We start from the raw sequence: 17,591 nt of genomic DNA, 5'->3' as shown, positions 1-17,591 counted from the left end.
AATGACGAGCGTGGAGTGATCAATCAAATTGTATTTGAATATTGAGTGGGACCTATACCTTTTTTGCTGATAATTTTGTCCCAGTTTTTAAAATTTGTCCTCACACGTCATCAGTTATTGTTGCACCGCTTGGATTGATCGGTAATGGTGAGTAGCCTAAATGACTGTTACTGTTCATCCAAATTTTAGGGTTTTCGGTCTACCGTAAAATGGAATCGGAAACCATATCGATAAATTTTTACTTTATCATTCTTGTTATTCATCTTCATATTTTGCATGCATTTATTCATTACCACTACGTGAAATGTTCGTTTGTTAAGGAATTTAGCAAGATTGATCATATGCAGACAAACAAAATATATAGGTTTTCATTTTTTTTTCCAAAATATATTTTTTTTCACAGCGGGTGGTGGGTCTCCAAAACACATTAACAAAAAGAGAAGAAGAAAAAGGAGTACACCTACTCCAAATCACTAGAGAGGATCACCAATGCACATCGGGCATTGTTCTTCTTCTTCTTGGCCATTTTCTTCCCACCAGTACGTAGGTGCTTTATTAGCACAACGACATTTCCTCCCTGCTTCTGTTTCACTCTTATTCTCTTTGTTCTCCTCAATCCGTACTCTTTGGTGGAGGGCCGTTGATGAAGCTAAGGGATGCCTCGCGGGGAAAGGCAGGGGTGGGGGGGACTCCTTGTCCAAGCTCCCAATCCCCTCGTGTGTAGTGGAATAACAGAGTCATCCATGGATGACTCTGACGTGGTTGCAGCGATCAGTGAGCTATTTGATTTCGAATTCAACCACTGAGGAGTTGATGGGTACTCATATGAGTTGTGGTTCTTCGCAAAGGACATGTCGTTTCACTAAACACTACGTATTTACCGTTAGCGTTTTCGCTCGTGGTTCGTTGAAGTGAACCCAAACTATAAGTATATATGTGTAACGTCCATATGCGAACATGTAATGTAATAGTTCCATTTGGTCATGACTCACCAAATTGAATGCGTACAGTTAATTTGTGGATTAATGGCATTATGGTTCTCGATGTGTGTTGGCGAAAAATGATTACAAGCCGTCAATCAACATCAAGATCAGCTTTTAAATGATTTGCAATGGAAACGAAAACCGTAATGATAATGGAAACAGTAAATATATGACGTTACAATGGATAGAACGTGTACATGTATAGTGCTATAACGATAAGACTGTCGATAACCCTAACCCTAACCCAAACGGTAACTATATTTAATATGAATAGATGTTTTAAGTGAGTTTGGTGTTTTTTTTTTATATAGTGAGTAAATATTACTGATATTTAAAATGTCGATGTTAACAAAAATAACAAAGTCTTAATTTTACGAAAATTTCGATGGAAATATCCATAAAATTTCTATTTCAGTGGACATTTCTGAAAAAATTTTAAAAACGAAAAATTCAAAAAATAAATTTAAATTGATAAATAATAATTTTATGATTTTTAAGCATTTATCATGTCTATTATTTATGTTATATTTACATAGTAATATTTTGGTGTTTGATTATTATGTTTCATGGATTTTTCTACGATAAAACGGAAATATCGATTGATATCTCATGTCGTTATCGAACCCATAGAAATGTAGAAATATCGACATGTTGATAGAAATCTAATACTATAAATATAATAAAAATTAAACTAAATGATCATTTGGCGGTTTTGGCCCACCAGCTTAACTTATTAAGTTGGTGTAAATAACCCAGCTTAAATAGTAAATGTTACTGAATTTTCATATTTATCGAGTAACTCCATCAAATCTTTTTTTATATACTTTGATCTTTCGCTCTATCTCTATTTTTTGTAATCTACTTTTCATAATTATCAAGAAATTCAATCTTATAATTTTGTACTTCAAACACAAACTTATTAACTTTTAACATATTAATTCAAAACTTTTTAACCATGGGTAAAATTCCCCTCTAAAAATAAGCAAACTTAAAGTTTATTGGCCAATTGAAAATTTATATGGCTGTCTAAATTTATTTCCATGAAAAATAAACATATAAAATTGGATAGCCCCTCTCAATGGGGCTTCTAATGGTGATTCTCTTATGGAGATGATGGCTTTTTCAAACATAGAGTGGGTTGGTACACAACTTTGCCACCATAGAATTAAAGTGCAAAGTAGTGCTCTTTGAAAACTTTCCCCACTAGAGACTTAATTAATTAGATGATGTACAATTTTTTTTCTAAAAAAAGTTGTAGCAAGGACAAGGATCTTTAAAACTCAACCCCTTCTTCCTTTGTAAAATCCCATACATGCTTCCATACCTTATCATTAAATCTTTAAAATCGGTTTCAAATGAGCTTTTAAAACTTCAAAACGTATTTCAAGTATTTAGAAAATTAATCAAAACAAACTCTATTTTGTTCAACTACGTGAGTTTTATTCACAATAATGGAAGATAACTGATTGTGTAATGGAAACACGATCTCATGTATTCAATGTACATCTAAACGTATCTACTATATCTTAATATATGATACATTTACCTTGTAATATCTTTTAATCTCACATAATATACTCCATCATACATATATCAGTCATTTCAAAACACTTTAGGATTCTCATATGATGTATGAAAAGCTTGTTTTAAACAATTACTTATTGTAATTTGGAAATGATACTGCAAGATATATTACGATTATGAATAATTTTGGACCAATAGAATAAATACAAAAAAAAAAGGGGAAATGAAATCTGGATGGGGACCAAGACAAAATATATCGAGCCAATGGAGGGAAGTTGGGCCTTTGACTCAACCTTGGTCTTGGACCCTTGGATCGGTCCAAGACCAAGGAGACTAACTTTTGTATGGGATGTGTTGCACAAGAATCCAACATAGGATCTAATTAGGTCATTGGATGGTTATTCCTAAAGAAAATACCTGGTTATAAGATAATTGCAATCATATACTCTCAAACTTCTTAGTTTCCACACTCTTTTCACTATTTGATTTAAACATCGGAGTGTCTCTGTGACGACTGAGTGAGCACCACACGACTCAATAGGTTTTCTTTTTTGTAGGTCACGTTCTTTTCCATTTCAAGTAAAATTCAAATTCATTGTTGGTATCACATGAAGATGTGGTGCACTTTTCCTATTCAAATTTTAACATCAACCTTACATATACTAGAATTGGACAAAAATAAGGTACCGAATGAGGTTACTTCACTTTTGGGCAAGGGACCATGTCTCTATCTTTTTCAATCTCTAATGAACTTCATTCAATTTAGGAACTTTAAGACAAATCTTACTGTTTTTTTTTCTTTCAACAATATTCTAATACTTTTACTATAAAAAGAGAAATCCATAAAGAAAAAAAAATTGAAATATTTTGGATGACATCTATGTCAGAGTTGTTTTATTTCCTTTTCACTGCATCCTTCAATCAATCCATAGATTATTTTATATCTAATTAATAATAATCAGGCCCATGTAAATAAGAAAGAAACCAACATGCATGTGATAATATCAAATTCAAACTTTTATCTAAAAATACCGCTGGAAAATGCATTTTTAGACTTCAAAATTTAAGGAAAAGTGTAATAATTATTACTTTCAATTGAGATTGGTATCACTCATCCATCAATATTCAAAGAGATTTATTTGAGACAAACGTGTAAGAAATGATCACAAGGAGCTTTAAATTGCATAAATATATAGATTATTGGGTGATTAGTTTGTCCATAAATTTAAAAAATTGTACTTTTAACCTTGAGTTTCCAATTTGATTTTTTTTTGTCTCTAAATTTTTTTATCCTTGAATTTTGAATTTTTTTTCTACTTCTTCTCTAAAATTTTAAGATTAACACATTCTTAACTTTGATTGTTTTTTTTATCGAATACTGATATTTAATCCTTAGTGTTAATGTTTATTAATGAAATGAAAAGATATAATATTTATAAATGATTAATTATAAAATAATTATAACCGATTAATTTTTACTATTTTTCCATCATTATTAAAATTAATTTAAAATTTTCATTTCATAGTTATTTTGAATTTATTAACTAAAAGTTAATGTTAAAAGTCGAAATAGGCATTAGGAAAAAGTTCAAGGGTAAAAATGTAAAATATTAAAATATAAAAACCGAATAAAAATTAAGTTCAAAATTTAAAAACATATGATTTTAAAATTTTAAAAATAAAAAATTAAACTCAAAACAATCTTAGAGTAAAAATGTAATATTCTAATCATTATGGGTTAATCTAGTGGTAAATAAATGATAAAGAATTAAGAAGTCATGGATTCAATTTATTGTAGTCAACTACTTAGGATTTAATGTCTTACGAGTTTCATTGACATACAAAATATTGTAGAATCAAATGAGTTGTCCTGTGAGATTAATCGAAGTACGTACAAATTGATAGCTTAGACACTCTCATATATATATATATATAAGAAAAGGTGAAAGTGTAACATTTTGTAATCTAAGGAAGCGAGAAAGTATTTTTTTTTTTTAAAGAAAAAAAAAAACATAGATAGATAGCCTCTTCAAATTCCTTCCAGAGCTGTTTTGTAGTGTAGTTTGATTCAAAACGACGCCAAAAAAAGAAAAAAAAAAGACCATGTGCAGCTGACATGTCGTCGATGAACAACCGTTATAACGGTCGTTAAATTCTATGGTGGCTGACCTAACGCTTAAAACAAGGCCAGAATTCCAAACTCTTATTTCCAGTTTTGTCCCTAATCAAAATCATCAAAATTACACCAAAAGCACCTGCGATCCAGCTCGGCACAAAACGCAGCCGTTTCCGTAACCCAGCTTTTAAGCATAAATACCCCACTAAGTCATCTCATCCAACGGCCACGATCGCTCTCTCGCTTTCATCTTCACTCGCCGATTCTTACGGTAGGTCCAAAGACGATAATTTCACTTCCGAAAATACCCATCCAACGTTCAAATCCAGGTTAGTGAAAGTTTGTGTCTTTTGAGCAAAAGACGAGGGTAGTTTAGTAAATGGGTACTTTGTATTTGAGAGAGATTTTTGAAAAGTGAACGGCACACTCGAGTGCTGTTTGTGATAGCTTCGTCGTCTTCCTCGTCTTTCCCCAGCTCTGTTATTTCCAATTTTACTCCACTTCCTTCTTTCTCTCTCTAAAACTCCCCTCTTTCTCTCTCTTCCTTCAAGCTTTTGCTCATGACTCGTCTGGTTTTTGGGGGCTGAGGTATTTAGCTTTGAAGAGTGGAAGGGAAGTTCAAGATCTAAAGATGTTGGATGGGATTCTCGGTCGAGGATTTACTTCCAAGTGGTATTTACTCCGATCTATTTTTCCTGTCTTCAATTTGATTTTTCTTTTTCTAATTTTTTAGTTCCTCGAGTGTTGAAATGAGGGATGTTTTGTTTTCTCTTCATATTTGTAGCAAATCCTTGATTAAATTGACCAAAAGTCGGATCGATGTGATTCGGAGGAAGAAGAAAGCAACTCTGAAATTTCTTAAGAAAGATATTGCTGATCTACTCGCTAATGGGCTGGACATTAATGCTTATGGAAGGGTAATTTTTATTTTATTTTATTTTTTCTTTTTCTTTTTGTGTCTGTGAAAGAATTGCTTCCTTCCTTCTGATCCGTTTGTTGAATTGTAAAATGTTTTAATGTTCATAGGGTGTAACCACAAAATAAGCAGTGTATGAAGGCCACGATTTTTTTTTTTTTTTGAGAATGATTTACTATTTATGTGGTTTTGTCCATGTGTGGTGTAAAGAAACTGTTGCTTTTGATTCTGTGGTGTAAAACAGGCTGAGGGTCTTCTTGTTGAATTATCAATTTCGTCCTGTTATGATTTCGTGGAGCAATCATGTGATACTGTGTTGCAGCATCTTCCGGTCATGCAAAAGCAGAGGTATGGGATCATGCTTATGTGTTGTGAATTGTGAATTGTGAGTAGAGTTCCACATGGATAAGCTTATTTTTTTTCTTCTTTTTACTCATTTTCTTTATTGTGCTAATATGCATTTTAATATCTAAGCTTGAAATTATAACTGTGGGCGTCCGCTTCCAATATAAGAAAATTGTTAATACAGAAGAGTTGGCCGATGAGGGTTGACAATTCGATTGAATTTTCAGTGCACCATATTGTTGTATGCTATTCTATCTTTACTCTTCAAATTACAGAACTGGCTCTTCGATTTTTCCCTTAGATTTTCTGGACCTAGGATATTAGTATAGTATGCACCATTCTTTTATACATTCTGTATTCCGATGTTGTGCTTTGCCATCCAACAGAAATTTATTGTGTTTTAATGGTTATGAGATGACATATTCATTTGAGGTGTCTAGCTTGCATGATGAAATTGAGCAATGGATGGATGGTAGATTGTTTATTGGTTGTTTTCTGGAGTTGGATAATTTTTTTGGATATCGTATTAGCTGGGAGGATATAATATGTTTATATCATTCAAAAGCACTTAGATAACTTCTAGCCATCTTACCATTGTTATATAGTTCCTGGTTTAGCGAGATTATATCATTGTAAAAATTTGGTTTCTGACTTTATATTGGATAATTTATGTGTCTGATTTCCTCTATTTGTCACCTTCACAGGGAATGCCCTGAGGAATGTTGTGAGGCTATTGCATCTCTAATGTTTGCCGCTGCTAGATTTTCGGATTTGCCAGAATTGCGTGAGCTCAGGCAAATTTTTCAAGAGAGGTTTGGGACTTCTTTGGAACATCTGGAGAACCGAAAGGTAATATCCAATTAACCAACTTTAGGTTTCCTGGATCTTTCTTAATGAGAGACTAATCATTAATTCTATTTCTGTAGTTTGTTGAGAATTTAGCTTCCAAGCCTTCCACATTGGAGAAGAAAGTTCAGTTATTGCAAGACATAGCATTGGAGTTTTCAATTAAGTGGGATTCTGTGGGCTTTGAGAAGAGAATGTCTACTCCCCCAGCCTATGCTCAGGTGCACTCTATTTCCTTATTTTACTGCTTTATAACATGCAAGAAACGAGATTGAGCCCTTGAAACTTGAAAGCATCAAATTTTGAACTTTGTAAAATTTACAGTTGAGCAAGTCTTTGGTGCTCCTTAGTTTAGTTGTCATTTATAATTCTCAAGCTGTACTGGGAAATTGTTAGGTCTTCTCAACATTTGAACCTCCTGTCTCCGAATTCTGCAGGGCCTACCTAAGGATCAAGGGTCTTACAATGCTGCAGTAGAAAAAAGTCCTCATGCTAAGGAAATTGATCCAAGAGTGGGTAAGGATGGTGGTGTGTTATACAAAGAAAATTTTGAGCATGCAAATGGTAGGCACAGATTTGTCAATCCCAGTGATAGTACCATTTCTGGAGGAAAAGAACTCAAGTTTCAGGCTAGGCAAGAATTATCCGGACACGAACACGAGAATAGACTACATGACAAACAAGAGACGCTCATGAAATTTGATGGCCGTATAAATGATTATGGGGAGAAGAAAGGTTCCACAGTTGGTAAGCATGAAGCTAGAAATGGAAGAGTGGGTTCTAGCCCCACAATTGGTAGAATGGGCAGCTCTTCTTCGAGTGAAGTACCAGGAGATGGGGATAATGGACTGGTTGTGCATAATGCCAAAGAACGGATAGTTCCGGATTACTTGAAGTCACCTTACAATATTCCAGGTCCTCTTATTAGTAAGCATGAAGCTGGAAATAGGATGATGGGCTCTGTCTTCAGAACTAGTAGAATGGGTAGTTCTTCTTCCAGTGAAGTATTGGGAGATGCAGATGATCAACCAGTTGTGCATAATGGTAGAGAGAGGACAGTTCCAAATTACTTGAAGTCTTCACCTTACAATAATCCAGGTCTTGCTCCTCGTAATGATGCAGGATTGCAGTTAAAAAGTGACATTAAAGAGCCATCATCCGGTAATACTCATTCTGGGCATAATGGAGGAGGTTTGATATTTAAGAGTGATTTAAAAGAATCATTTGGCAATACTCATACTGGGCATGGATATGCAGTCCTCCAGGGGAAGGCCGAGGAGGATAAACAGAATTTGAAACCCAGCTACAACAGTATCCTCCCTCCTCCATATGTAAAAGCCAACTCTAGAAGGAAGGATCACAAGGATAGGAGCCATATGGAACTATCACGTTCAGGCCATGACAACAATTGCATCTCAACAGATCCTCAGAAGCCTGTCAAGTCAGAAATGACTGCCGCTGTCCTCCAATTAGAACCCCACCATTCTGACCATGACAGGCAGGTTACTGGTCCTATGAGGGCAAATAGTCGTGGTGGTGAGATGGATCATGTCTTTGGTGCTCGAATACCTCCTGATGCTCTGCCGAAACCAAGATCGGTACGGAGAAGGCACCATAAGCCACGTTCTAGTCATTCAGTTGATGACAATTCTGAGGACATTCAAATGGTGAGAAAAAAGTCGAGAAGTAGTAGGAGAAGGGATGATAAACGAGGCTTGCAGCTATTAGTAGACGAACAAGAGAATGAAAGGGATGAAGAAGAAAGGATAATAGACAAGCTTTTGATACATTACAGTAAGAAATCTTCATCCTTCGAACCAGGAAAGATGAGAAGGAAACCGAAAAATCATATTGCTCTTGAAAATGGTACTGATGGTGTCAAGTCCCCTTTGAATCTAATTAGCAGAGATGGGGCTGATAAGCAGGCAGATACAGTTTCTCCACCAGCTCGATCAGTTTCCCTACCTCGTGAACATCATCTGGGTCCATCAGAAGCAACCAAAGTATTTGGTCGGGCTGCTTCCTTTCAACCAGACCGATCAAATGCAGCTAAACATGTTCATCCTAAATTACCTGACTACGATGATTTGGCTGCCCGATTTGCAGCCTTGAGAGGAAGGTAAACCGTTTCATTATATCTCCTTTCCATGGATCTTGATCACCTGGGAGCCGGTGATGCACCCGTAATTCAAGCCTTCCAAGTGTGTCTCTCTTTCGGTTGCTTCTCACACGAACTTTTACCCAATCTCATTGTATAGCCCTTGTGTGTATGTGGGCTGCATCTCGTCATTTCTCCCATCGATAAAGTCCCCATTGCTTTTTGAAGATTTATACTGGTTAACCTGTAATAGCGAGTGTGACTTCAAATTTCAAATGATACAGATGTTGATAGCTAAATGTAAGATCAACCCAACCCCAATCCTGAGTTGAGATCGCTAGTCTTGTGCTTCATACATACTTTTTAGGTTGCCTTGTTTACACCATTCATCCAGAAGGAACATTTTTCCCCCCCATATATTTTTTTTAGTTTAATTAATTTGTATAAAAAATCGTCTTGCTCCTGAATTTTCCATCCCCATATACTCGCTATCGCATCTTTCAAGTCTTAGACATTATGGGACGAAACTTGGTATTCTTGCAGACATTTTGGTTTTCTTTTATGGGACAAAATTTTCCATCCCCATATACTCGCTATCGCATCTTTCAAGTCTTAGACATTATGGGACGAAACTTGGTATTCTTGCAGACATTTTGGTTTTCTTTTATGGGACAAAATTTTCCATCCCCATATACTCGCTATCGCATCTTTCAAGTCTTAGACATTATGGGACGAAACTTGGTATTCTTGCAGACATTTTGGTTTTCTTTTAAAGGTTTAATATCATTGACATTTGACCATTCTTCAGCCAAGGTTTTTTCTTGGTTGAAATCTGTGTTAGTTAAAAGACCTTTTTGACCTCAAAATGTAACTGTGGATTCTCCATCTCGTATACAGGACATAAAAAGCCTTCTCATTCGTCAGTCCTACTTCCCCACAGCATAAGATTCCCTCTGACCTCTCTCTCTCTCTATTTGTTATCAATTGTAAATGACTAGTTCCCGCCAAAAATTACCACCCCCCACCCCCCCCCTTTTAGTACTCCTTCATATTTACAGCCTTCCCTTCAAGATTCAACTACTTCATAGTAGAGATTCAGAAAGTGAGAAAGCTTGAGAGAGAGAGAGATGCAGGGAACTTCCAAGGTGATACTGGGAGCTACACTGATAATGGTGGTTAGCCTTGCCATTGTGTTGGGCCTCATTCTTGTGTTGCTTGCTGAGCTCTACTGCTCTCTGTTACTCCGTCGTCGTAGGCTTCGAGTTGCACCGCCCACCACTACCTCCAACACCTCTGCTGACCCCGTTGTAGCCGCCACGGACATTTCCCGGTCTCTTCCTTCAGCTCCTCGCAGGGATAACAATCGATCGGCCATTTCTCTTAGCAGCTTGTATGCTCATGGGGTTCTTAGTGCTCCCAGAAACTTTCTTTTCCCCACCGTCCCCTGTGTTAAAGACAACAATGTAACTGATGTAGCTGAACCTGAAGCAAAGAGCCAAAGCTCTCAACTTCATCGGGTTATTGACATTGACACCCATGAATCATCCCTTAGTCCTCATCGAATCGGTCGCATTTCCACTCCATCCCACCCTCCATCGCCCATTATCTCAGCCTCGGCTGATCTGTACATTTCGAAAGCTTGTGCTCTGAGTAAATTAAACCCTTCCATTGCCTGTAATGACAGTTCTTCCAATGGCAGTGACCATTTTATGTACATATCAAACCCTATTTATGACAATGATGCAATCAGGCCAAGCAGAGGAGACACCCCATTTGAAACACCAAATTCCTCTCCCTCAGGATTGGAAAGATGTAGTAGTTCTTCTGAGGAAGATGAGATTGTAGCATCTCCTTCAAGTACTATCCATTCACTCCCTACTACGCCTCCTTTAACCCCAATGAAGAAGCTCCCAGCTGAGGCTTGTTCCGTCACATTGAGAGATGCCAGGTCCTTGGGGAATTCTGGGAGTGATTCTAACACCAACAATGGTCTGTCATCTTCTTCCTCTGGTTCTCCCTGTACCTCACCTTCATGGTGAATGCAATTCAATGACAAGTTTAGATTTAGTGTCATGTCAGAGCTATCTTTACAGCTTTGTTGTTAACTTTCTATGGTGGGTATGTATTGAATGTGGTGATGAAGAAGAAAGTAGTAAGTTTCTCAAAGCATTGGCCTGAGCATTGCAGACATCTAAGCCACGCCTCTGTACTAACCCATAAAGTTATCTAGATTTTGCAAATTTTGTTCTTTTTCCACTTGTTTGTATTGTTAATGGAAAGTAGTTGAATTTCTAGCCGACTAAGAAATCATAAATAAATCACAAGCAATCCCATTTCATATATAGGCTTGTTGAATCAACGAAAGGGAACAGAGAGACAAAACTTTGATGTTGATGTTTCACCTGAGGTTTCTCCCTTGTGTTTCTTGTGAGTTGTGATTAAGTAGATTAATGAACAAAAGAATCCAAAAAGAAAAGAAAGTATTGAAAGAGAAAAAGAAAGAATCGCTGTTTTTGAGGGACCTCGAATACAGGTCTCAATGCAATGATGCTTAGAAAATGGAAAAAAAACAAACAAAAAAGAAAAAAATAACTGTTTCTCTTCGGCCGTTTTGTGGCCATTTCGATAAGGACGACTCCTCTGTTGAGGTGCAGACAAGAGACGAGAAGCTTCAGTTTCTACACCCACCAAATTTATTAGGGCAAACAAATTGAAGATTTTTTTTTTAGGTGAGATTGATTCTAAAAATGATCGAATTAATTTTGATGAAATGAAAATTAGATTTATGGATAAAATCAAATATTAAACTTAGTATATTTGAGTGATTAAAGTTATATTTTTAAGTGATTTTAACAATTTTAAAATCACTATCACACGTTCACTTTATCTAACATCTTTTTATAAAATTCTAAAGAATCACCATCATGAAAATAAATATAAGGTTAAAAATACTATTTTGTGTTCTTATATTTCAACAATTATTCAATTTTAGTTCCATTTCAAATGTTCAATTATATTAGGTAGAAATTAAAATAAATGTGATAAACTAATAATCATATAGATTAAATTGATTCTTTGTTATAAAATAAAAAACAATACTAACCATCGAGAGTAAGGATTTAGAAGTGTCCTATTAGGCTTGTTTTAGGTTCAAGGAATTATAGAGAATTTCTTTAGATAAAGTTAATTCAAGAAATATCTAGAATATTTGTAGAATTCAAGAATAATCTAGAGAGATCTTTTTACTGGTTCCTAAGAATCTCATGCCTATATGCATGACCCCATATGTGAGCTAAGAAAAAGAAGAGAGTTAGATAAGCTTAGAGCGAAAAAAAGTAAGTGGGTGAGTTCTGAGAGTAAAAATGTATTCTTTCAAAAGTGTCGATCCCAATTCTTAATAAAAGTTTATTTCTTTCAAAGCTATTGTTTCTCTTTCTTTTGTATCAATTTCTTCAATATTCTTTAGTATTTTGTCAATGTGAGTATAGCTCCATAATAATTAGCATATAGTCTTAGTCCAAATCTCCCATCTCTTTTCTCTCTTTTTGTATATTATACGTTCAACAACATTAGGATTGGAAAATTCGATCCTATAATCTCTTTCACCATAATACATGCCTTAAACTCTATGTGGGTAAAAGTTCAATAACAGTGACTTAATCGTCTATTTTTTTTTTAGTGAAAATTACTTTTTTAGTTCACAAGTTTGGAAGAATATGTATGTTTGATCATTGAGTTTTCAAAATATACCTTTTTAGTCCCCGAATTTTTTAGAATAAGTTCATTTGGTTCCTAAATTTTCAAAATGCACATTTTTAGCCCATGGATTTTTTAAAATAGGTTTAAAAGGTCCCTACAATAATTTATTATTATTATTTTAAATTGGAAAATTATGTTTTAAACACCACTTCTTATCTCTAAACTTATTTTTTAATCATATTTTTGTAATTCAAAATTTCATATAATTATAAAATATAAAAATAAAAAATAGTTAGGAGACCTTTTAAACCTGTTCATGAAAACTTGGAGACTGATACATTTTGAAAACTCATGATCAAATACACCTATTTTAAAAAAAAAAAAACTTATGGACTAAAAATGTATATTATGAAAATTCAAGAATCAAGCACACTTATTCTTAAAAAATTAGAGACTAAAAAGGCAGTTTGCACTTTTTTTATTACAATTGGGGATAGGAGGATTCAAACTATAGATCTGATGGTTTCTAATATACTCGTATGTCAATTGAATTATGCTCGGTTTAACGTTTGTACTTTTTTTTTTAATGAATTACTTTTATAGAAAATTATTAAATGAAGATACATGTGTACATATACAGATAAAATTATATAGTTCAAATGAAATTTTATAAAAACCATAAACCATCTAATTTGCGTAAATTATTAATGTATTTTGAAGCTAACCTGATCTAGATAAAATTGTAATCCAATCCATCCAACCGATCATCAACACAACTTCGATTATAATATATTATCCGTGTCAAAGTGAAAAAGAAAAATACCATAAACTTTAGGGGTGTTTGAAGAAATTTAAAAAACTTGGAGGATCTTAATTAAATAAAATATTAAATGTGGGCATGGCCTTACGTTATCCCTGTAATGATTTCTGTTTGCTACGAACTCACCCACTATAGTTGGGAGTTCGGACCACATTCCCACCTCACATAATTTCATACAATTTTGTCCTCAAATTTTTAGAAATCTTTGATATGTTACCCATCTTTAATTCGAAAAAAAAAAAAAAAAAAACATTTTTGTCTCTAAATTAGGTATAGTTTTTATTTGATCAATTAGTTTTAAAATGATATACATTTAGTTCTTAAATTTTGATTTTGATTTCAATTTAATCTCATAAATTAAAAAATATTACAATTTTATCTTTGAAATTTAAATTTTATTTCAATTTGATCTCTAAATTTCAAAAAATTTATACTTTTAACCTTGATGGTAGATTAATTAATTTAAAATATGTATGAAGTGAAAATTTAAATTTAATATTAATAATGATGAAAAATAGTAAAACTCAATTACCTATAATTATTTTAAATTAATTAATAAATATTAACACTAAAAATGAAAAAGTGAGCATTTACTGAAAATTTGACGTTAAAAATGTAAATGTTGAAATCTAAAAATCAAATTGAAACAGGAATGAAATCTCGAGGGATAAAATTGAGGATTAAATTGAAACCAAACTCAAAACTTAATCAACATTTTGAAACTTAGAAACCAAATAGAAACTAGATCCAAAACCTATAAATGAAAGGGAAATTTTTTTCCCTTGTCTTTTATTTAGAATGTATAAAATTCTAACCGTAATATGTTTGAAAAGGTATTTTCACTAGCTTCATTAATTGTATAGCCATTTCTTCTTTCAATCACATCAATTCAATAAGGATATTTTCTTAGATCATATATATTCTCCTTGTAGAAGAAGAAAGAATTTAATGGACTAAAGTTTATATATATGAGATGACTTTTGTCACATTTTGGGTCTCTTTAAAATGACTTTATGAATGTGTAAAAAAAAAGTCTCTTTTGAGTGGGGAAAATGTTTTTAAACACTTATAAAATCAATCCAATAAATTTTCATTTCTATGTTCTATTATTTCTTTCAAGTAAATCTATTTTTGTTAGTGTATAGTATAATGTCGGTTCTTCTGTCAAGATTATTATAATTTAATATCAAATTTTAGTCATGTTAGAGAGAGCAATTATCAATGGTGGTTGCCAAATTGACAAGCAAACGCCCATAGTTACAACTTACAATCTTTTCATCCCGTTTTCCATTTTTTTATTGATTGTATTTGTTTTTCTTTTTGCAACAAAACCAGCCAAAAACAAAATCGGATTTCTCTTCTTTTAAAAAAGAAAAAAAAACGAAAGATTTCATTCCAATCATTGGAAATTTACGTTCATACAACTAATTAGAACGAATTTGAATTAGTTTTCTGAATGTTTAAACTGTATATTTATATTTTATACTTTTTACATAGTTACAAGGTTATTTTTACTTTCTTTAATTCTATAGGTTTGTGTTTAAAAGCGTTAAAATGATTAAAAAGAATGGTATTCTAAAATACAAAATTTTCAGAAATAATGTAATGTTTTTTTTTTAAAGTTTAATATTTAAAAGTTGAATTTTCACCTTTTTTTTTTTTTAAAAAAAAAAAAAGTTAAGCAATATGTGAAGGGAGTTTGATATTCAATTAAACTATACATATATTATAGATCTATGAAATAAACAATGTAATGAGTAAAATTATTGAAAGTTAAAGTATACAAAATGGAGTTTGTTTCAACTTTGAAATTTGTTTTAAAAAAAATACTCTTGAAATATGAAATTGTTTATTTGTTAAAAGGAAAGTTTAAAACATATGTGATGTTTTTTTATAAGAAAAATATATGTGATATTATTTACCATAGTATAGACTATTAAAATAATAAATAACATGAAATAATGTTAGTATAAATTTAGAAGTTTAAGATGAAGATGAAAATTTTCAACAACCAAAGTTTATGGTATTTGCAAATTTGTATAATATTGGATACAAATTTTCACCCAAATGATTGTGATAGAGCAAAATAGCATAGACACGTGGCATGATCATACTGCTTCAGATCCACTCCCGTTTATATAAAACCGCAATCTGTAGTTTCCCCAAATTGCTTTGCAAAAATGGCATCCCACGGCAAAATGCGCATCAGCATCCCTTCCTCCGCCAAAAGCGCCGGCGACGGGGACGGCGTGGCGGCGCACTCCTGTTCATCGAAAGGCCAATGTCTCTGCTCGCCCACCACTCATCCCGGTTCCTTCCGGTGTCGGCTTCACCGTTCGAATTCGATGCCGTGGAGCAGGCAGTCGTCCAAGTCCGCTCCCGCATCGGCCGACGCTTCTCACACTTCAGATCTCTCTCCCAAGTCAGTTGAATCTGCTTGATTTTTCACCTACCGAAATAAATAATGAAATCCTTTGTAAATATTTACGTATTCCTCTCTGTTTCTCAATCTAATCTTATTATTAAATATCAGAGTCGGTTTCTATTTGTCTGTTTGTTTCTATGGTGATGCTTTGATTTTAATTTCAGATAATTTCTCCCTTTTTTGTGGTTTTATTTGTAATTCTTCTCTATCATCGTATGATGTGGAGTGGATTTTGTAAAATTGATTTGAGATTTTATTAGTACTACTCCCTTTCTCCTTGTTTAACCTGTTTGGCTCCTCAGTTTTTTTTTTTTTTTTTTTTTTCAATAAAATAATAATATATATTTTTTTAATTTACATGGGAGAGTTACCAACAGAATCTCTGACCTCGGCATCAATATTTATTATTTTTTATTTTTAAATATAATTGAGAGTAGAGAATTTGATGGTATTAATATCTTTGCATTCTAATTGAGTTATATTCTCTTGACGATATTAGAGTTGATGTAGGCTTTGTAAATTGATGATCAAATTGATGATTCGAGTAGGATTATTAATAACTTCTTATTATTAATTGGACAATAATTTAAGAATTACTTTGTATAATTATTAAATTGAGTAAAATCAAATCCATCTTTCCTTTTTTTAGAACAATAATTGAGCGTGGGAACCACGAAACTCGTAGTTTTTAATATACGATGTCAATTGAACTTTCATTTTGATTAAATTAAATCAATATTTTTTTAATGGAGATATCTGGACAAATAATGATAAAAATAGAGAATCTGTGAACTAGTGGGGAAAAATAGAAAAGAAAGAAAAATCTCGCCTAAAAATAAAAAAGAAAAAGAAAAATCTCAAAGGCGGTTGAATTTCAATTTTAGTATTTAGTTTAGGTCGATATGTTAATTTTTCATGATATTGTTATATACTTGGGTCTAAAAACTCAAAATGAATTAATTTATTAACAATTTGAGTATTTTGAAATGTTTATTACGTTGAGTTCGAAACAACGATTCTAAGACAATTTGAATCACTAAATCGGACATCAAACGACGAACATATGATCGAAATAAGTTTAATGGAAAAATTTCAAGTTGATAAATTTTTTTCCATCAATGTAGACCAATTGAAATGTGCCACTTTGAGTAATGGAGAAATGACATATGGTGGGTTTTTCATTAGAGAAGTTACACATGGTGAGTTTTTTTTTTTTTTTTTTTTTTTTTGGAATAGTAATAAAAAGAAAATAAATTTAATATAATTTCATATTTGTGTATAAAGGCTAATTTTTAGGCACATTATGTACACCTTTTTTTTTTTTTTTGGAGTTTTAAAAGAAATGATTTAAAAATATATATCAGAGTTCAAAATCTCCACCATTGTTTCTTTCTAAGACTCAATGGTCCAAATAAAATGTGGTTTTTAACAATTTTTTTCTTTATTCAAACTCATCTTCTTCTCCAAATCATAATAACAATTTTACATTTCTTTCATAACCCAAAGTCACTATTGTTATTCTCTCTAAGCTTCAATTTTCTTCTTTTTATCTAATTTTTTAGAGAAATAATTGTGAGGATTAATTTGTTGTGAGTTAAAATTTGTAATCCACTCTTATAGAGAGTTGTCAAGTGTGCTCTTCATTTTTACAAACATTTTGTAAGGGTTGACCATGGAACGAATCGGGTTTGTTCTTGCACTCAAAAAAGAACATTATAGCACGTTGGCCGGTTGTGCTGGACTATTATAGAATTTTTGGTGTTAATTTCTCTAACTCTCTCATACTTTAATTCTGCAATTAATTTGTTGTTATATTTTA

The 17,591-nt window shown here is 32.9% G+C and overlaps 2 protein-coding genes across 2 annotated transcripts; both read left to right on the top strand.

Annotated features, from left to right (window-relative positions):
* Positions 1–4,847: 4,847 nt before the first annotated feature.
* On the top strand, positions 4,848–9,295 carry LOC120071123 (Regulator of Vps4 activity in the MVB pathway protein). The gene is made up of 6 exons (XM_039023192.2): positions 4,848–5,295; positions 5,408–5,540; positions 5,784–5,887; positions 6,589–6,733; positions 6,811–6,951; positions 7,168–9,295. The coding sequence occupies exons 1-6, from the start codon at positions 5,255–5,257 to the stop codon at positions 8,851–8,853; spliced, it is 2,250 nt and encodes a 749-aa protein (XP_038879120.1). The 5' UTR covers positions 4,848–5,254; the 3' UTR covers positions 8,854–9,295.
* A 141-nt stretch (positions 9,296–9,436) lies between these two features.
* LOC120071124 (uncharacterized) lies at positions 9,437–11,084 on the top strand. Its single transcript, XM_090311157.1, has one exon. It carries the CDS (start codon positions 9,956–9,958, stop codon positions 10,865–10,867), a length of 912 nt encoding a protein of 303 aa, XP_090167283.1. The 5' UTR covers positions 9,437–9,955; the 3' UTR covers positions 10,868–11,084.
* The last annotated feature ends 6,507 nt before the right edge of the window (positions 11,085–17,591 follow it).

Source organism: Benincasa hispida, chromosome 2, assembly GCF_027475165.1.
Source record: "Benincasa hispida cultivar pf3 chromosome 2, pf3_genome.v1.1, whole genome shotgun sequence".
In the NCBI taxonomy this organism is placed as follows: Eukaryota; Viridiplantae; Streptophyta; class Magnoliopsida; order Cucurbitales; family Cucurbitaceae; genus Benincasa; species Benincasa hispida.
Note: the sequence above shows the minus strand (reverse complement) of the source record. Positions and strands in the feature narration are given on the sequence as shown.